This window comes from Sinocyclocheilus rhinocerous, unplaced genomic scaffold (assembly GCF_001515625.1).
Source record: "Sinocyclocheilus rhinocerous isolate Xijiao unplaced genomic scaffold, SAMN03320098_v1.1 scaffold1799, whole genome shotgun sequence".
Classification (NCBI taxonomy): Eukaryota; Metazoa; Chordata; class Actinopteri; order Cypriniformes; family Cyprinidae; genus Sinocyclocheilus; species Sinocyclocheilus rhinocerous.
Genome location: NW_015648615.1, coordinates 327911 through 348431, shown reverse-complemented (window position 1 = coordinate 348431; position 20521 = coordinate 327911). Strand labels below are relative to the sequence as shown.

General features: G+C 38.3%; 1 protein-coding gene across 2 annotated transcripts in view; it reads right to left on the bottom strand.

Annotated features, from left to right (window-relative positions):
• Positions 1-10345: 10345 nt before the first annotated feature.
• prkcbb (protein kinase C, beta b) overlaps positions 10346-20521 on the bottom strand; it is a 131133-nt gene continuing 120957 nt past the window's right edge. Inside the window, exon 17 of one of the 2 annotated variants that reach the window (XM_016514677.1) lies at positions 10346-12352. In XM_016514677.1, coding sequence (XP_016370163.1) covers positions 12194-12352 — 159 coding nt within the window. In that variant the 3' untranslated portion in view covers positions 10346-12193. Of the gene's footprint in view, positions 12353-17238; positions 19395-20521 lie in introns of those variants that run through there. The other variant, XM_016514676.1, reaches the window with a different exon arrangement.

Genomic DNA, 20521 nt, shown 5'->3' with positions numbered 1-20521 from the left:
GTGAAGGGGGAGAAAAAGCATTGTGTTACGAGAGACAATACAAAGCACTAATGTACCTATTTAATCTAGTATATATATCACAGTCTAGTATATACTATATAACATCTAAACAGGCTTCAGGGCCCAACCACAATAATTATGTATGCAGTAACAGATTATTTAGCTCAAAACTTGTTTCCAGGCCTCATTCCTTAACCCTCAAAGAGCAAAACACTGACACTGATGATGCAGTTTTTAAGTGTTTATTTTTACATCTTTAAGTGTAAAATATATATGTATAAAAACACTTTAAATGTTTTAGGAAGTCACCGCCAATAAGTTCAGTATGTTCCCATCTTTCCACAGTGCACTGAAGATCATTCAGAATATTTCATCTATGATTTACTAAATGGCATCTGTTGTGTGAAAAGCATTCAGGGCCCATGAAATCACAATATTCTGTCTTTTATTCATTATTGTATTCATATTAATCCAAGAACTTCAAAGAAAGAAAGAAAGAAACAAACAAACAAACAAAGACAGTTTGCTACTTGCTATTGAGCTGCAAGTGTTATAAAGCCAAATTTTATATATATTTAAAATTTGGGAACACCATCTACTCCACTACACCACAACATTACAAGCCTGCAGCTTTCTGCCAAGAGGTCAATCTGTGATGTTTAGATTTTAGTCTTTAGTCAGGTTAGACACCACATTAAATTTAACTTGAAAAGTGTTAAATTTAATTTGAAAGTGAGGCTGTGAGGGATAGACTTACAGTCTTTACAATGGCACGCACTATAAAGGTTTTAGATAATGTAATATTCACCAACTTACAATTTTAAAAACTGTTTTCTGGTGTTTTTGTCTACTACTCTTATTTTCTCAAAGACGTTTTGTCAGCTGAACAATCTGTATATTGTTAAGCAACAGTACAATCCATTGAACGCACTGCACTTCTGTCATTCACCCAGACTGTAGTCTATTGGACAAATGTCTTTGCACTATGCAAATTTGCAGGCCTCCAAACCTAAAAATTGGTAACTTTGATTCACATTTGATTGGACAAAAGTCTTTGTAGTGCTGAATGAATCAACAATATTTTTGGTCCATTTTCCTGGAAGAGAAAGTCATGACTATTTTAGGCTGTAAGTGTGTGTATCTAAAAAGTCACTTTCAGTCAACTTTTATAAGTACACTAGCATACAGATGATGTAAAAGCTATAGAAACAGACATGGACTAAAAGCCACAAATCAAATTTTTCGTCTCAATTTGTTTTTCATAGAATTGTTGACTCACTAAAGTCCACTGTTCCATGGTGGCAATATTCTTACTTACTTTCTTTTTTGTAATGTGTCCATGTCTCTATACCTATGAATAACCTACAAGAAATACTTGGAAATTGCTCAATTTGATCCAAAACAGTCAGCAATGGTGGATGACCAATGGCAGAGAACAAGTTGTGTGATTTTGCTTTGCTGGGAGATTCAAATAATAAATCCTCACGAAACTGAGACTGATAGAGGAAATCCCCCCGAGGATCTGACGTGAGAGCTGTCAGATTACACACCCTCTCCGAAGCAGAGGAATTTCTGTACGTTTACGACTTTTCAACATGCTTAATTACGAACGCCGCAGTTAGACTACGACTTTTCACTATGCAGCCACCTCTGGATGACTAATGGCTACAATGATTTGATGATAATGAAGTGATTTTCACTCCGCACAGGGTTATGATGAAAGGGATCATGGAGATAAAAGAGCGAGAGCTGAAAGGATATGTACAGGTAAAAATGTTTCCAAGCATCCCGTGGGAACACACCACGAAGACACCAAAGTCCCAGCGTGTCAGGATGAGCAGAGAGAAAGCCCTCCCGCCGGTGTGACAAAAGAATATGAAACGTAGGAGGAGGGCAGAGGGGGGCGGTCTGGAGCGAGATGGCAGCAGATAGGAACAGTGATGGTGAGTGACAAGCTCAGACAGAGGGAGGAGAGTTCACACAGGGATGAAAGGACACTTACATAATCAGAGGCTGGATCATGATCAGGCAGCACTCGCTCTACCTCGCTGCCTCTTCAGCACCAGCTGCTGTCGGAGAACAACTACATAAACATGAAGAACGCCAATTAAATGTGCCGGAAAGTTTATGACTCCTCAGAGAGGAGGAAAAAAGAGAGACAAAGCCAGGCTTCTGCTGGTGTATTCCTTCTGAATAACTTATCTATTCATTCTGTACTCTGGGAAATATTTATAGAATAAAAAGTTTCCTATTAAGTTTTCTATATTTGATGAGTGTTTTCAAAAGCTCAGAGCTATACCACGCTCTCTGAAGATTACCACTGATTGATAAACATGGGTGTGCGAAGGCAAGTAATTACTATTCTCTCGCCGTATCATTTTGGGAGTTATGAACTAGACCCCTATAAAAACACCAGCAATTATCAGTTCCAGGGCTCCCTGTAATTAGCATCAGATGTTTCATTACTGATCACAATAGTGGAAAGGATCGTTTCTCTCCTTCTATACCTCACACGAATCCCTTGTCCTTTAAGGGGAGGCGCAGCACAGCGTGCTTGATTCAGATTGTCGAAGCGGCTGAAGTCACTCTGGGTTAAATCTTCTCAGTGGGTCCGTGATGATGCCATATTATTGAGTTTGCTGGAGGAGAGGGCAGTGGAGGGGCAAGAGCCACTGAAACTGAACAGACCGTCCACAAACAGCATCTCTCCGTAAAATACCACTAATATAAGAGCACATCAGCAGGAGAGGAGAACACTTTCATCCATCTTGCACCTATAATGATGCACAGAGAAGCATAGAGATAAAAACCTCCATTCTTACTCAAAAGAATGTCTCTAGCTAAGCTATAAACAACTCTATTGAAAACAAGTAGTTAAGGTAATCTGAATGTTACCCTAGAGAAAATAGGTAGTTACATACATGGAAAAGTAATAATATTAATGTGCAATATATTGAATAGCTAAAGTAAATTGTAATGTGTTCAGATATGCCAACTTATTTTAAAATAAAATATTTAAACAAGAATAAAAACCTTGTATGTTGAGAAGTTGTGATATTACCTCATTCATGTCAAAACACTTTACCAGGAGTATTTATGAGAGTATCCAAGTGAAAGTGAAAAACCGAATTCCTTTCAGGAATGACCCTCCTATGAGACCGTTAAGGAAGGGTTCATGTGATGAGAATTTCAAGGAAGTAATTTTGCCGTTTATAATCAAGTGATCCTGATGGCACATCAAATTGTAATGTGTTCAGATATGCCAACTTATTTTAAAATAAAATATTTAAACAAGAATAAAAACCTTGTATGTTGAGAAGTTGTGATATTACCTCATTCATGTCAAAACACTTTACCAGGAGTATTTATGAGAGTATACAAAATATGTGTTTGTTTGTAGGCTACTCACGCAAGTTTGGGGGAACAGAGTTGAGTGATGGAGTGAGTCATTTATGCTGGAATACACCCGAATTCAAAACTCACTAGACTGATCACTGAAAAGAACCGACTCAAATCAATCCTTGTTCTGATTCTAAACAGCAGACAGAACGCCACTGCATGAAGAGGACGACGCAGTTTGTTCGGACGTTCCAAGTGAAAGTGAAAAACCGAATTCCTTTCAGGAATGACCCTCCTATGAGACCGTTAAGGAAGGGTTCATGTGATGAGAATTTCAAGGAAGTAATTTTGCCGTTTATAATCAAGTGATCCTGATGGCACATCCTAACGATTCGTTTTGAGCACTGAAGTAGGCTAATTTATTCGACAAGTCACCTGACTATTGAGCCAAATGAAACCCAATGTGAAATATCCCTTAAATATTTAGACATTTTTATGTTTATTGGTTTTTTACCAAATATCAGACGAATAGACGTAAACATTTTAAATAAATTGGAATTAAAAATGCAAGTCTAAGCAAAACTTAATATCAACAACAACAAAAACAACATATTTTCATAATTTCAATATCTTAACAGTTGGAAATTTCTTAAAAGTAGGCTATACATTTTCACTGTTGTGTTACCAAGATAGCGGAATTGGGCTTGTTTTACACTGTTGCTACGTTTTGAAGTGACACCCCCTCCCTGGATTTTGATAGCCAATTTCCCCCGGAATGCGATTGGGCTAGTTTTGAGTAGGAATTGGGCTGGTTTTGTTATGCAGACCAGGCAACCCTCGCGACGTATACCTTAGGGTAGGATCTGCTTAAATAAGAGCATATAAAGTTGACAAAAATATATAGAAAATTAAAAAATAACGCATAACACTGGGGAGGAAACAAGAGGCCTGATTTTTTTAAATGGATGTCAGAGGTGAAGCTTCGGTATAATAAACTGCTTTTATGAGGAAACAGTTGATTCATTTAAAGGGATAGTTCACCCCAAAATGAAAATTCTGTCATTAATTGCTCACCCTCATGTCGTTCCAAACCTGCAAGACCTTCGTTCATCTTCAGAACACAAATTAAGATATTTTTGATGAAATCCGTGAGCTTTCTGACCCTCCAGAGAGAGCAATGCAACTGAAACGCAGTAAGGACATCAGTAAAATAGTCCATGTGACATCAGGGGTTCACCCGTAGTTTTACGAAGCTGCAAGAAAACTTTTTGTGTGCAAATAAAACAAAAATAATGACTTTATTCAACAATTCTTCTCCTCCAAACCACGTCTTCCGCCACTATCGAGAGTACCTCTGCACATAAACAATGCATGTGTGTGATACTGCTGATGTAGAACATGCATGCGCTGAGGCTTGTTTACATGCAGAGGAAAGAAATGCACATGCGTCATGGTACTCTCCATAATGGCAGAATACGTGATTTGGAGGAGAAAAATTGTTGAAGAAAGTCATTATTTTTGTTTTCTTTGCGCTCAAAAAGTATTCTTGCAGCTTCGTAAAATTTCTGTTGAACCTCTTTCACATGGACTATTTTACCGATTTCCTTACTACCTTTCTAAGCCTGGGAACATTTCAGTTGCGTTGTTGTCTATGCAGGGTCAGCGAGCTCTCGGATTTCATCAAAAATATCTTAATTTGTGTTCCGAAGATGAACGAAGGTCTTATGGGTTTGGAACGACATGAGGGTGAGCAATTAATGACAGAATTCTCATTTTTGGGTGAACTACCCTTTAATGAATACACAACCTATCACCGTCATCATGTTTACAAGAATCTTCAACATTATTGATTTATTTTTGGACATTTATTTTTGTTTGCTTTTATATTTTGCACAGAGAAAATGCAGTTTTATAATATAATAATAAAGAAAAATCTCATTTAGAGAATACTGAACTCACATCTTTATTGCGGTAAAAATTTCATTTAACGCTACCCAGCTACTAATCACTATAGTTTCACTAAGAAGCTACAATATGCTACCACATTCCTACTGAGAAATACAGTTCAAGTAATAGCATTGCTACTTTTAGCAACACTGCTGCCTGTTCACTGTTCCCTGTACAGTGGTGTTGTAAATATAAAAAGGTAAATGAACATGCTGTTCCTGGTTTCCATTTTTCGTCTACGTGTACTACGTTCATGTGCTCACAGCGAGTGAAGCCCTCCCCTTCCACACCACCTCTGTGCCTTTACACAGGACGTGTGGAAGATCCCTGGAGCCTCTATAATAACTCTCCCGGCTTCATTAGTTCCATGTGGGCCCGCATGCTTGTTTTCATTAAAACAGGAGATTGCTTTTTAAATTGTTTTACCTCTATACGACAGGACAGCCGGACCACTTATCACAATTAAAGAAAAGAAAAAATGCATGACTCTCCCTCTCTCTCCACGTCTCTGTAAGCGAGTGCTACCAAATCCAGTAAATCCTTCCGTCATGCATTTCTCCTAAACGTTCTCTAAGATCCAATGAATGAAATAAATGCTGGGCCTTTGTCTTTTTTCTTCTCTTCTTCAGAACGAGAGTGTTCTCTGTGGAGGAGAATATCTCTGTGCTTTGGTGTTTGCCATGTGCGAGAGAGCAAATTGTTTTGCAGTTAATTAGGGATCTTCTTTAAAAGCGAGAACAAACAGCACAAGGAGAGAACACTAATTGAGGAAGAACAAAACGAATTCAAATCAATAGCAGCTTTTCTCTATTTGTTTGCTCGCTGCACGGGGAGTTGCTGGGAGAATTGAGGGGCATTTAGGGGGTGGGGGAAGTGGGAGGGAAGCCACCGCTGGGATATAATGCACGCTAAAACACACACCATGCACTCGACGCCGCTTTAATTACATCCCATACAAAAAGCGGGAGAAGGGGCGCGTCTGTTGGTCTGTAAATCTCGCTGCAGGGGCCTGCTAGGGTGTCATTAGAGGATGGATAGGGGGCCGTTGCACAAGGCCCGCACACCATGCGCTGTGACGCTTAAAAGAAACGTTGCCTATGGTTGTGCGGTTACATTGTGTTCAACAAGAGAGGCTAGGCTGTGCAGGTAATTACATTAGCAACAGCAGCAGATGTGACGAGGTGAGAATGTGACTAACCTGGTGTGGATATATTGAGACTGATTGATATTATATCGTATTTAAGAATTGAACACACATGAACATGAGCAAAGTCATAAATACTTTCTAAAAAACTTTCTTTAAAAGGTTTCTAAGATATGGTCAAAAATTAATTCTCTTACACCAGTTTATTGTTCGTTGGCTACTATAAATATGCCATTCATGGGTTTATCTCCCCCAAAAGTGTAACATTGAGCATCCCAGACAAAATTTTTAGAGTGTTCCAATCAGGTCTGTCAATCTCTGTCCAGCTCAATCAGTAACGAGGGTTTGGGGCATAGCTACTGTAGAAGGCTGAGCCAGAGGGTGCTTATCTGGTTAAAATGGTTGACGTGCTACATGCTACATGCTACATTTTTGGTTTGGTTACAGAGATTTGGTTATAGAAGTGCAAGCCAAAATTCAAAGTGTTTGTATTTTGGGGTTTCATTTGAGAACCTGAATGTGTGAAGTTTCTTATCGAGAGGTTAGCTAAACATACGTTTTTGCCACACTTGTTAGCTCTTTACCTCTTAACTGTCAAACCCCAGATAAAATGGTAAGTTATTGTAAGAACAATAAGTGCACAGGTGTGATGAGTGTAAGGGGCGTATGCAAAATATGCGACACTTGTAGCATACTTCACTTTAAACCCAAAGTTTCAAAGTTGGGGTGTGTTAGTGAGAAAATATGACAGTCACAATCCACCTTATTTTGCAACATGGAAGTTAGCTATTTTTGGTGAATGTGCAAGACTTGTGACAGAGATGGTCTTATTATTGGGAGATACCCAGGTTCGTGGCTCTACCATTAGAGAAAGCATAATGGTCAACTTGGATTACATGTGCCTTGATAACCAATCACAATACTGCCTTGATGCCACTGAATATCTGCCAGAGCAAAATTGTCTGTGACAAAACAGCATTTTTCAGTGTAAACTCTAAAAATAGTTCAATCAAAAACTAATGGCAAACATGTAAAAGATTAGCCAATAGACTGTTGATTCATTAAATGATGCGCTGTTTTCTTACAAAATCAGTTTATTCAGCGCAGTGAAGCCCCTCCTCCATAAATACCTAAGGTCTCCTTTCCTGCATATCACATCGTTTTTACTAACCTTGGAGGCATGCCTTAAAGCGGCTGCTGGAGCTTCTGGTTCATTAGCAACTAAAGGTAAAAATCTAGAAAAACAACAGTGTGGTAAATGGTAAAACTATTTCACTACAAACCATTGTGTTCGTAATTACAATACAATGAAATAACAAGATAAGAAATACCTGTTTCCAATATCAAGAAGCATAATGCGCTGTTTTGTACAGCTAAAAATAACTGGAATGGGATGCCACTGGAAGCCTTGCACAGCCTTGAATGATTTTTTTTCCCATTTATAATAAAACTACTGTAGCTAAATTGCATATACAAAATACAATAGTATTGTAGAGTTATGATAAAACATCTAACAATTAAATTTACAACACCTTCATAAATTAATTTAGAACATAAAAAAAGCAAAAACACACCCAATGCACATTCTTTATTCATAATTTAGTAGAAGTAGAGTTAAAATAAAAATCTTGCTGAGTTTTTTGTAGAAAAGGTACATTGCCATCTTGATCCGACCAAAGTGACTCGAGCGTACCTGACATTGTAATTACAACTTCCCAACTTGTAAATACAAACTTCCCAGGAGGACTTGAATGCACAATTAGTATCTGTTGTGGATGTGCCGAGCTGATTGCACGAGTAAGTGGGGAGGATGTATGGGAATATCTCTCAAATTGTATGCTGATAAATGACTTGTGGGATGTAGTCATTATGATTCTTATTATTCCATAGCAAGCTTTACTTTGCTGTCTTGTCTTCATCCATATGCTCTCTTTTTTTAAGACCAAGTTCGGTCTTTCAGATGACAGATTCTTTGTCATGGGAGATGATTTTAATTGGATATATCATATATATAAACTCTAAAGGGGGTGAAAAAAACAGTAAGAGAATAAAAACGATCAGAACACAGCAGTCCCAGACAATGCCTTTGAGGCACATAATGAGCTGTTGTCAAAGGCAAATAATTTCATTAGCTGTCACAATGAAAGCCACACCAAAAATGCTCACTCAGCACCGAGCCTCAGAAAAAGCACCAAGATGACATTTTGAGAATGAAACCTTCATATTCTCATTCACACACAAATTATGGCATCATAATGATTTTGACAGGAAGAGGAGGATTTGGGGTAATTGTTCTTATTCTTGTTTATACCGTTTTGTTTTGTCCCAGTCTGGAGTGCTGGACGCGGGTGAGGGAAATCTTCTTGAAGGATCAAATCATGTGGGAGTCAGCTCTGAGTGATGGCAGGCCAGGGGAATAATTTGCGTCCACAGATTGCCCATGACTCCGGTCGCATCGTCTCATTTCCCAAACATGAATTTCGGCGGCTGATAAGATGGGACATTTCTTTGGCAGATAGCATCTTGTGCTTAGCAAAACACTCACAGGGGCCACAGCGTCTCACATGCCTGCAAATACTGGATGTTTGTGTGAGTCATCCAAATATTAATACCTCAAGTGCAGTGAACACACACACACACACACACACACACACACACTATGTGCTGTTTTGAATTTGCAGGGCCAATTTAGATGTGACTCCACATTGAACCCAATGTTAACAAGAAAATTGTGTATTTTATTTAATAAACTAGATGTGTAATGAGAAATGCAGCTTAAGTGCAAATTAATTATGAACCTTTTAGACAAATTGGCAAACTTTTCTATTTACCTTTTAAATTACAAGAGAGGAAAACTATTTATTGTTTTTTTTTTTTTTTTAAGAGAAAAAACAATCTTTAAAACCACAAAACCAAAGTTGTACAGAAAGAAAACTATAAAATATCTCTAGTCTTTCTCTAAATGAACAAACTTTATGATTATACATATCAGTGTATTTTTTAAATAACCACCAGAATGAGCTACTTGATGTCCATTAATGATATCTATTCAATTTGATATTCAAAATTGCAAATATGCAAATTGTGATGTTTTCTAGTCCAGGGGGGTTAAACTGTTTGATGCCAAGGACCCCCAAATACACAAGGGACCCACTTTCTATAATAATATAATATAATATAATATAAAATACAATATAATATAATAAATATAAATGAGAAAAAACTATGAATATTAAATAACATTTAATATATTTTAGATGTTATTTTCATATATAATATTAATAATATTTAATAATATAATGAGAATAAACACTGAATATTATGTGACATTTATTATAAATACTATGAAATTATGGTCACATTTTTTTTTAAAGGTCCAATTCTCGCTATTAACAAACTGTTAAAAGACTTCTGCCTAAAACTCCTAATTTGCTGCTTATTAATAGTAAGGTAGTTGTTAAGTTTAGGTATTGTGTAGGATTAGGGATGTAGAATATGGTCATGCAGAATATGTGCTTTATAAGTATTAATAAACAGCAGTATGTGAATAATAGGCATGCTAATAAGCATATAGTTAATAGTGAAAAGTAGTCACTATACTGAAGTGTTACTTAAATTATTAACACAACACTAAATAACTGGATCTTACACGGTCACTGTTTTAAAGCCAGAGTCACAGACCCCTAGAACCCCCTTGGGGTCCTCAGACCACATTTTAAAGACTTTGTTCTGGTCAACAAACACTCTCTCTCTCTCTCTCTCACACACACACACACACACACACACACACAAACACACGCACGCAGGAACCAGACAAAAACAGTTTTACATTGAATATCTGTATTACAAATAGAACATATTACATATTCTCTCATAAATACATCAATAAGTTATAACTTTAATGGTTTACCTAGCATCTCATCCAGTATCTATGTGTTTGTGGCTTCGTTCCGAGACCTCGCATCCTTTATCCCTGGAGCTGACCTCGAAGTCATAAACTGTTCGGCTGGCAATTAAGCAGACACTCTGCGCCTTTAAGCTCACAAAATTCTCCCTCTAAATCACCTCGCACTCACCCCACGCTCCACAGTGTCAACTGATATATGCCTTTTATTTCTCTTTTTGATAATTGTCCAATCGATACGCGGCAGCTTAACTTTCTATGGAGCAAACGGGTCTCGGGCAGCATTATGGGATAGCACTACCGGGCAGCCACACGGCGAGTATAAAATGAAGGCTAGTGACACTAAGCCCAATCAAAACAATGCAACTATTCACCTCACAGAGACAGCACCGCTACACACAGCACTAGAGAGGCTAGGATCTGTACAAGAGTAGGCAGAACAGATCAATCCAGCTCCGCTTATTCAGGAGAGAGCCTTTATGGATTTATGTGTATCTAATCTCAAAGTCGTTTTCATTAGAGGTTTGACCAGGGAGCTTTGAGACACATGAATATGTTTACATACTTACTTAAAAAAAAACAAAAAAAAAAACAAGATGATGCAGGGTACAAATTACAAGCCATTAATGTGTAGTGATAATAAATCTGAACATGCAAAACCTTAATAACAGTATGCCTTTATCTTTTAAACGAATGAGAAGGTAGCTAAGAAATATGTTTTTTTTCCCCTTCAGAAAGTGCTTAGTTACATTATTTACACAAAGCCTATGAGTCATCAGTGCACATAGGTGGCAGACTCGAATCACATTGCTATATACGACTGATCTAGACCAAGCCTTCGGAAATGCGAGTATGATTTTTCTGTGATTGAAAACCAGAGTCTTTTCGCCTGAATGATAGATACATCCAAAAGTATTATGCCTAGAGGATAAACAAACTATTGCTATCATGCAAATTAAGCATTTGAAATCACAGGGATGCTTAAGTCCCTTGGAAAATGGCACATTGTGTTTTCTACAAGGTGCATAGATACACAGTTATGTACTATTTGAATTCTGTATTGCAAGACGGCGTCGACTGCGTTTGATCTATCCGGCTGTTTCTAATCCTCATCCTCAAGGATACTGAAATATGAACTAGTAGCTTTACAAATCTCCGCTCTCCCCAAACCCAGTGATATGAATCCTTCCTGAAATACAGCGTTATGAATGATAATGACATTTTCACTTTGCAACCATCTTGGCATTTTTTTTTCTTTCTTGTTCCCTTTCCCTGAATGCCACAATAGTGCGGACACTTCTGCCAGGGATTCAGCACTTCGCACAGGCTGCACGGGAGCGCCGGCTCAAGTCATGTGTGGGAGGTAATAATATTTTGGTATAATGGGTTTAAGCCAGTGAATTAAACATTAGCTCAGCTCAAATAGAGACCAAACAGTGGGGAAAATAATGAACCGCAAATAAATAATTGAAGGCGCCATTGTTGTTTTTCAAATTGCTCACTCGGGGTTAGTCGTGTTTGTTCCTCGTTTGTTGCATAGGCCACGTTTACCGTCGTATAAACACCAAACACCTAATGCAATCTCGTGAAGCTGGGGGGTTACAGGCTCTCCTGAAAGTGTGAAAGCCATGGAAGAGGGAAACGTTTGACTTGTGGTGAGGCAGACTGCTTGAATTCTGGCCCCTTGGAAACATGTCCGAATACCGCACAGCTATATACTGAGGTGGTCCACCTGAGCCCTTTGGTAAAATCCTGTTACAGTAATATGAGTGAGCTTTCACGACCCTGAGCATACATGTCACACACATACAGGCAGACAGAGAGATACACGACCAGCAGTCTCTAGTGCTCTTGCTCGATTAACCCTGAGCGGGACTGACATACTCCGGGTTAGTGTAGGAGAACCCCAGGAACTCGTCTTGGTCCAGATTCATGATAAACAGCTTGTCGGTGGGCGTGAGCTCGATGGCCATTTTTGTGAACTCCCGGTCAAAGTTGCAAGTATCTCGGCTATTTCGCTGGAAAAGAGAAAGAAGAGGGGTGTTAGCTGTATTTAGAACAATATTTATAGCTTAAAGGGATCTTAAAGGGGTAGTTGACCCAAAAATGCTAATTCTGTCATTATTTACTCGTCCGCATGTTGTTACAAACCTGTTTGATGTTATTTTTTGTACTGAAACACAATGGAAGACATTTTTGAAGAATCTTAATGCAGCTTTTGCCATATGGCCACATCTGTCAAGCTCCAAAAACACCATAAAAGCAACATTAAAAAGTATCACTCATATCAGAAGTCAATAACAAACATCGAACGTCATTGGTTTTCAGGTGTCTTGTAACAAAATGATGTTATGATGTCAGACCTCCAAGCTATTTATTGTGTGACTTCAGAAATTATCTTTTTGGAGCGTGACAGCACATGGTCATTATGAACTGCCATTCAGAGAAAAAAAAATATACACTACTGTTCAAAAACTTGGGGTTTGTAAGATTTTTCAATGTTTTTGAAAGAAGTCTCTTATGCTCACCAAGGCTGTTTATTTGTTCAAAAATACAGTATAAACTGTAACAGTATTTCACAATATTATAATTTAAAACAACCGTTTTCTATTTATTGAACCATTTTACATTTTTTTTTAAAGGGGTCATATGATGTTGCTAAAAAAAACATTATTTTGTGTATTTGGTGTAATGAAATGTGTTTATGTGGTTTAAGGTTCATTTATTCCTGTTAGGCAAAGCTGAATTTTCAGCATCATTACTCCAGTCTTTAGTGTCACATGATCCTTCAGAAATAATTTTATTTATGCTGATTTGCTGCTCAAGAAACATTTCTTATTATCAATGTTAAAAAACAGTTGTGCTACTTAATATTTTTTGATACATTTTAAAAAATTCAATTCAATTCAAGTTTATTTGTATAGCGCCTTTCACGATACAAATCGTTGCAAAGCAACTTTACAGCAAATTAAGTTTCTACAATATTTAGTGGTAGCTTATCAGTGGTGACTGTCAGTTAATGTACATATGGCAGAAATGTATGGAAAAATGCATAAAATATAAAGATACCAATTTAAATATATTAATATAAATATTTAAATAAATGTATAAATATTTATAGATATATGCATGAAAAATAACAGCATATGGCTTTGGATTAACATGAGGCGAGTAAATAAAGACAGTATGTTAATTTTCGGATAACTGTCCCTTAAAAATCCACTATTATCCACATTAAATAAGAAGCTGATGAAAAGTAGAGTCTAAGCAAAAGCCCAGCTGTGTTAAAGGCTGAAGAGGAATTATGTGCCAAAGAAGAAGGGATTCCACTTCAGGAGAAGAAGCTATAACACGCAAGCACTTAAAATGACGCCCAGGCCACTGATGAGACTCATATCTCACTGACAGTCTCCATCCAGAGCTTCTGTGGGAGACGGCTCGCTGCATTGACACACTTGCGCTACCGTTTCTTTTATGAGATGCTAAAGCGTAGGCACTGCTGGCCTTTCTCTTTTACTCTATACGCCTCTGTCTCGGTCTCTCTCTGCGAGAGGAGTCTAAATGAAAGGGGCAGACGGTTTGTTAGGCAAACTATTTTTTGTTTCATAATCTTTAATCAAAATGCAATAACTTGCTCTTATTCTGAAGTTATGTTCCTTTTTTGCCAATGCTGCAGGCTATTTCAGAATTTTTTCTTGTTGAATATCCTGTTTCACTTGAAAATATGTCACATTCTGGAAGTTCACACTGACTTTTAGACATTAAGAGAAGAACAGAGAATAACCATGGTGGCCCAGTATATATACACGAGTGCTAACCTTTCTCACAAATGAATCACAGTCTGTTGGATGTCTGCTTGGATAATAAGGCCAAAAATGAAGCCTGTCTTGGAAAAACAATGCAATTCAGTTAAGTCATTATTTCCAGCTAAATAATTCAGCTTTCTGGTCAATGGTGGGCCTGAGGGAATTGTGGGAAGTGCAGAGATGTTTTAGGCAGCATAACGCTCGGTATTAAAGAAACATTCAGTATGTTTTGAAGACAATAAACCAACAACGACAAGGCAGTGTGATCTCTTTTTAAAGGCAATGAACACAGCACCTTAAAATGACAAAGAACAGAGACAAGTCGCTTTCAGGTGAGCAAGACAGAGAGAGGGATGAGAGTGCCATCAAAGCACAGCAAAAAGGATTTACAAACAACCAAGATCACAGACAGAGAAGACATATGACTCCAAATATTGGTATGCAGATCACATCAAACTAGAGAAAACTGGGGAAGAGAGACAGTCCAGACTCCAGAAGAGCGTTTGACAAAAACAGCTCCAGACAGAAAGAATACAGTAGACAGGAGGAAGATATATGATACAACAACAGAAGCACATTTCCTACCTTATGTCCATTTGCTGGTTCAAGCACACCACAGCACAGCGAAGCACACAAGCCACAACTCCAGAGTGATGGCCACTAGATTACCTGGGCTCTCAAGAGCCAAACAGTTCAGAGAAAAATGGCACTGGGCATTGGCATGGAAACCTCAGGACTGTAGGTCAACGCAGACGTGATTCTGAACAACTAGTTTTAAATCTAGTAATTATCCTGCAGAGTTAATGAGTCTATAAATCTGTCTACTGTTGCATGGATCCATGTATATGTGTGATACATTATAAGATACAGTGGGGTCCCAAAGCCTGACAGCCCACAAGCCTGGGATGCAAAATTTTATTTAACTCTAGAAATAAATAAAGTTTCTAAATTTTAAAAATGTAAACAAAAATATATGAATTAATAATATAACAGTAAAATAATAAAAAATGTAATTATAATGAAAAAGAACATTTCAATTCAAAATTTAAATCCAGAATAACAAAGTTGAATGAATAAATAAATATATAAATAAGAATAAAAAAAAATCTGGAAATAAAAGTATCATAATTTTGAAACTTAAGTGCATTATTAATATAACTAAAACATATAAAAAAATTATAATAAAATGTACATATCTATTAAATGGCATAAGAAAACCAACAACAACAAAAAATTGCACTATTTTAAGGTCAGTAATCAAACAAGTAAACTGTTATGCTGATAATATAATTTGTAACAAAAAGTTGTTAAATTTGAAAAATACAAATAAAAAATATTTTCACATATATTCTTCAAAGCGCTAAAAGATAACATTACAATTAGCATCAGTCATAAATCCACATTTAGATACCTAAACTGGCAATTGACCGTCGGAGGCATGTGGGCACAGGTGTAGCGCTGGGTACCAGGAACTAAAAAAATGTGTAAACCGTTAACATCAGAATGGATATAACAGATCAAAGAGCGTAAAAAGAACATCCAACAAAATCTTTGTCACCCTGAAGCGTCACTAAATGATAAATGACACTAATTAGAGATGAATGATGGTCCAAAATGGTCTCAGTTGACAGGAATATCCATGCTAGCTTGCCATGCTGATGCAGGCCAGTGCCATTCTGTGTTGATTAGATACAGGTCTGTTTGACAAAATGAGATTAGCACGGGCGCACTGAGCAGCTCAGTTCCCATAAACAGGCTATGATACACGTGGACATATAAGATAGTGGTGGATGACAGCGGAACAAGGGACGTCGACACGTCGAGAATACCAGGATGAGATGTTTGTACCTCAGCAGAGCCCATCTGAATTTTTCATACAGATATATAGCAGAGATAGAGTTTGAAATGCATGCTGTACCAAAAGCCCCGAAGGGAACGATAATAATTAAAAAAAAAGCTCTCAGGTATAGGAGAGAAAAGACGAGCGACACCCTCCTTTAAATCCAAGGTGTTTATTTTGCCAGGCTTTAATTCCAATCGTGATTCTGTAATTTTGTGCGATTCTAAGGCACAGAGCTTTCTATAAAGGAGCGGATTAGCGGCGAGCTGATGTCAGCGCAAGAAGAAAACAGCAGTATCAAACACTGACCTGTTTTCAGCTGATAAACCGCACACACTTCGTGCTAACCGACTCGTTTAATTTGAGGCTGCGACGTTCAGAATTAATTAACACTCTTATGCGGACCGCCAGACTCAACTGTGTACCGCATACATGTAAAAACAAGAAGTTTGAAAGATCTCCGAGACCCCCATGCTAATTTTTACGGTGCTACTTACATAAGCAGGCCATCCACCACTCCAATTTTCACAATAAGCGTTCGCAGCATGTTTAATACGGCATATAAAGCGTCTCTCTAGTTTTCACCCACCCTTATGTATGTTCTTCCCATATGTCATTGGCTGAATGGTGGTGGAACAGGATGAAATGTTCTCATGTTAAGTGGCAGGCATGAAATATGCAGAGCTTAGCGTGGGCACGTGCTGCACACCGTCCAAGTTGGTTTTATACAGGCGTCAGGCGATGCTCTGAGCAAATTGACAAGACTTCCTCTGCCAAGCGGTTCAGAAACACATACAAATAATGCTTTATGTGATCGAATAAAATGTCACATCAGGGTCTTAGAATAGAAAACAGTCTTTTGTGTTTCCAGAGTTCATATTACAGGCATGGTTGAATTTCATGGTTATATACACTCAAAACTACAATGAGGGAAACGACGCAAAACCAAACGAAGGCTATTGATGTTTCAGTTTTATTTAAATGCATACTCGTGGTTTTTAGTGGAAAATACTTTGGCACAAGAAAAGCATTGAGGATGTATGAAGCAAAGCACACAGAAAGGTCAAGAGCACTCACTAAAACACTAGGCTAGTTTTCTGTAATTCATGCATAAAGCTTCTATGCACATTTTAAGGTATAGAAAACACAAAAATCCCCCTTTTTCCTTTATTTTTATCTACAATACTGACCACATAAAATTCATTCAAAATACATTTAAGAACATTTGACACATTTTATTTGCTTATATTATTTTAAGACACTTAAAAAAATTATATCAAAGCCCTACACTGAACTGCTCGCTATATGTTTTGGCAGAAATGACAAATGCACAACATTTTTTTTGTCCTTTTTTCTTCTTCTTTGTTTTAACCAAAAGTGTCTTATCCTGCAAACCACAACAGATCTGGAAACCTTCACCATTTTAGTCAGGTTATCCCTTCCCTGAAATCCTATGATGAAGATATGATATGAAGCCCCAGTGGTTTCCAATAAAAGCCACTGGCCGCTAGTCAGCACGCATAACCGCTCAGGGAACTGAGAGGATCTGACCCGTTTCTGTGGATGTGTGGCTCTTGTGGCCTTTCCAGTTCCATTTAGTGATACGGTATCTGTTCCTCACAGGGACTTCGCTGCTGTTACTGCTGACATGAACAGTGCTCGCGTTTCTAGACCGACTGTCGTATCAAGAGTCGTCAGCATGCTAAATTAGGACACCGTATTAAAGCACTGACCAGCCCGTGTTGGACCCATTGACACAACAACAGATAGCTTCAACGGACCCCTATTGTCGCTTATGAACAATGTTTACACGCTTGAAATGTTTTATTTCCAAAGCTACACCGTCTAATTGTGCAGCAAATTATTAGTCGTCTTTATATCCTGTTCTTCTCTTCGCCTTCGAAGCGCAATATTGTGTTCCACACAAACGTTGTGGTATTCTTTCAGGGTTTTCACGTAACAAGTTTCAGCATAATATAATGCGGCGGGTCTCTATTGACAAGGTTCAAGATGGAATCATTCAAGCGAAGTGAAGCTATATCAGTGCGTCCCAACTAGACTAATTTGCTCATACACAATGAAATCCAGGGTATAATTCTGTGATATTACCCATGGGTGACTACTCATCTCTTTGTCATCGTAAACCCTAATGATGTTGAAAAATGCTTCCTGATCGTACCCATTAAAACATGCATATCTAACATAGGGGTCAGTAATACATGGTTATTGGCTACAGCGCTAGCTCGTTTCTGATATTAGCACTTGTTCTCTCGTCCTGTCTCAATCTGTAATTGTCTCAAGCAGGAGGTAGTTGATATTTAATGTTCCTGTCAAATACCTCTCGATAAAATCCGGCTGACCTTTAAGCAGAAGTCAAGTGTTAAACAAGGAAGAGCCAACGGGAACCATCACAGGAGTCATGCTTCCTGTACATGGGTGAGTGTTTGCTGATGGTGTGAGATGATCAGGCAAAAAAAAGCAGATCACTACCACAATCAGGCACATCCATTAAGCTCTATTGGCCCATACATACACGCAAACAGGATACAGGCATCCTAAAAAAGTCAGATTTACTCATGCTTCCAAAAAAAGAAAAAGAAAAACTTTGGTCAATTTCTGTTATGTACTTGTCTGTACAATGCAAGTCAGAGATTAAAGCAAGACTAGGGTTCACTACAGAGCTAACTAACGACATATGTATCATAAAAGTTCGGGCAAAACAAAATCGTCATGCAAAAACCTTTTGAGTTTGCATTCTTTTTGAAACAGGCAAAATGGTTTGAGTATAAAAATCAGCAGAATATCACTGTCACAGGCTGGATAAGGAGAGCGAGGCTAGCCATTGTGCATCTCATATGCGATTCATGCACCTTTAGTGCAAATGGCTGAATCTGAACACTGGCGGTGCCCGAAACACACACACATCTGAGGATAGTTTAGAAGGGAGCTATGCAATACACACCACATTCAGGAAAGCTGTAGAGTACAAATAGTATAAAGACAGCCTTTAGATTCGAACGTTCCTCCAGCATGGACACACTCAATGGGATGTCGTGAAAGCCGACAACGACCTTCAGGCTAATCTACGAATATCGAAGTTTCGCATGCATATGTATATAGATGGTTTAGTTTCTGTGCATGGCTGTTTATGTACATACACGTGCCCGTTTTATGGAGTGTATGATACATAAACGTAAGGAGGTTTGATGAAGAGGGGGTTTGATGGAGGGCTGGGTTAGTTTTAGGAGGTCGCCCTTAACTCTGGGCTTCCATGGCAGGGTATTCGGGGTTTATGAAGGAAAAGCCCTCGAACTCGTCTTGGTCGAGGTTCATGATGACCTCCTGGTCTGGAGGGGTGAGAACCGGTGGATGGCGGGTGAAAAAGCGGTCAAAGTTCTCTGCATCCCGGCCACACTGCAGGAGGGAGAGAAGAAGAAGAGAGGCATGTAATGGATGGGGGATGATGAACATGGTCAAGTAGAACGTAAAAGAGAACAAATAAAAGTATGAGAATGGATGTGAATGTAAGGGTACTGTAGATCATTGAACAGCAGTTCTGGATACATGGATAGCCTATCCTGTTGAATAGACCAGCATACTGTATGCCCCTAAAAGGCTGCTGGAATAGCTTTGGGTGATTGTTTACACTCTTAAAAATAAAGGTTCCAAAAGGGAATTTTCATAGGGATTACATAGAAGAACCTTTCTGAGTTACCCAAAGAACCTTTTAGTGGATAGTTCTTAAAGGGGTCATCGAATGCAAAATTCACTTTTACATGTTTGAACTGAAATCTTGGCAGTGTGTGTACACAACCACCCTATAATGATAAAAATCCACCCAGTGCTTTTTTAAAAATCCTGATAAATGATAACCCCTTTCTCAAATCAAGCCGTTCTCAGATTCTTGGATGTGTGACGTCACACAGACCCAGGCCCCTCCCACGACTATTGATTGACACTAGCGTTTAAGCATTGACCTGCCCTGAGTGAGCTGTGAACAGTCCGCCATTGTTTCGACGCTGGAGCAGGGGTAGACAATAATGTCTCCTAAGCGATTGAGGTGCTTTGTTGTTGGATGTAATAATGAACATAGCAGTCATCATTTACTCCCGACATCTGAGCTACTGAAGACGCAGTGGATTACTTTTGTTTTTGAAGGGAATGCGCCCCCGATCTACCTAAATGTGTCTATGTTCGTGTGAATCATTTGTGATCCAGCCTCACCTTCAGAAGAAGTGAGTACAAGTTTTATGAATCTTTGCAAATCGCCTTTCCTAATAATGTGCTAGTTAGCAAGTTTCACGATGAATGCGGCTAAAGTTTACAATCTCTCAGAGAACGGCTTGTCACCCCACGGAAAAGAGGGGCGGGGTGAGCAGAGTCTATAACATACTTTTTAACAAAAGTATGTTATAGACTTTTCATTAAGACCCTAAAGAATCATATCAACTGGTTGAAAATGGGCATCCGATGACCCCTTTAAAATGTTTTTCTTAATTTGAAAAACTAACTTTTTCAACTAAAACTAACCTTTTGTGCAA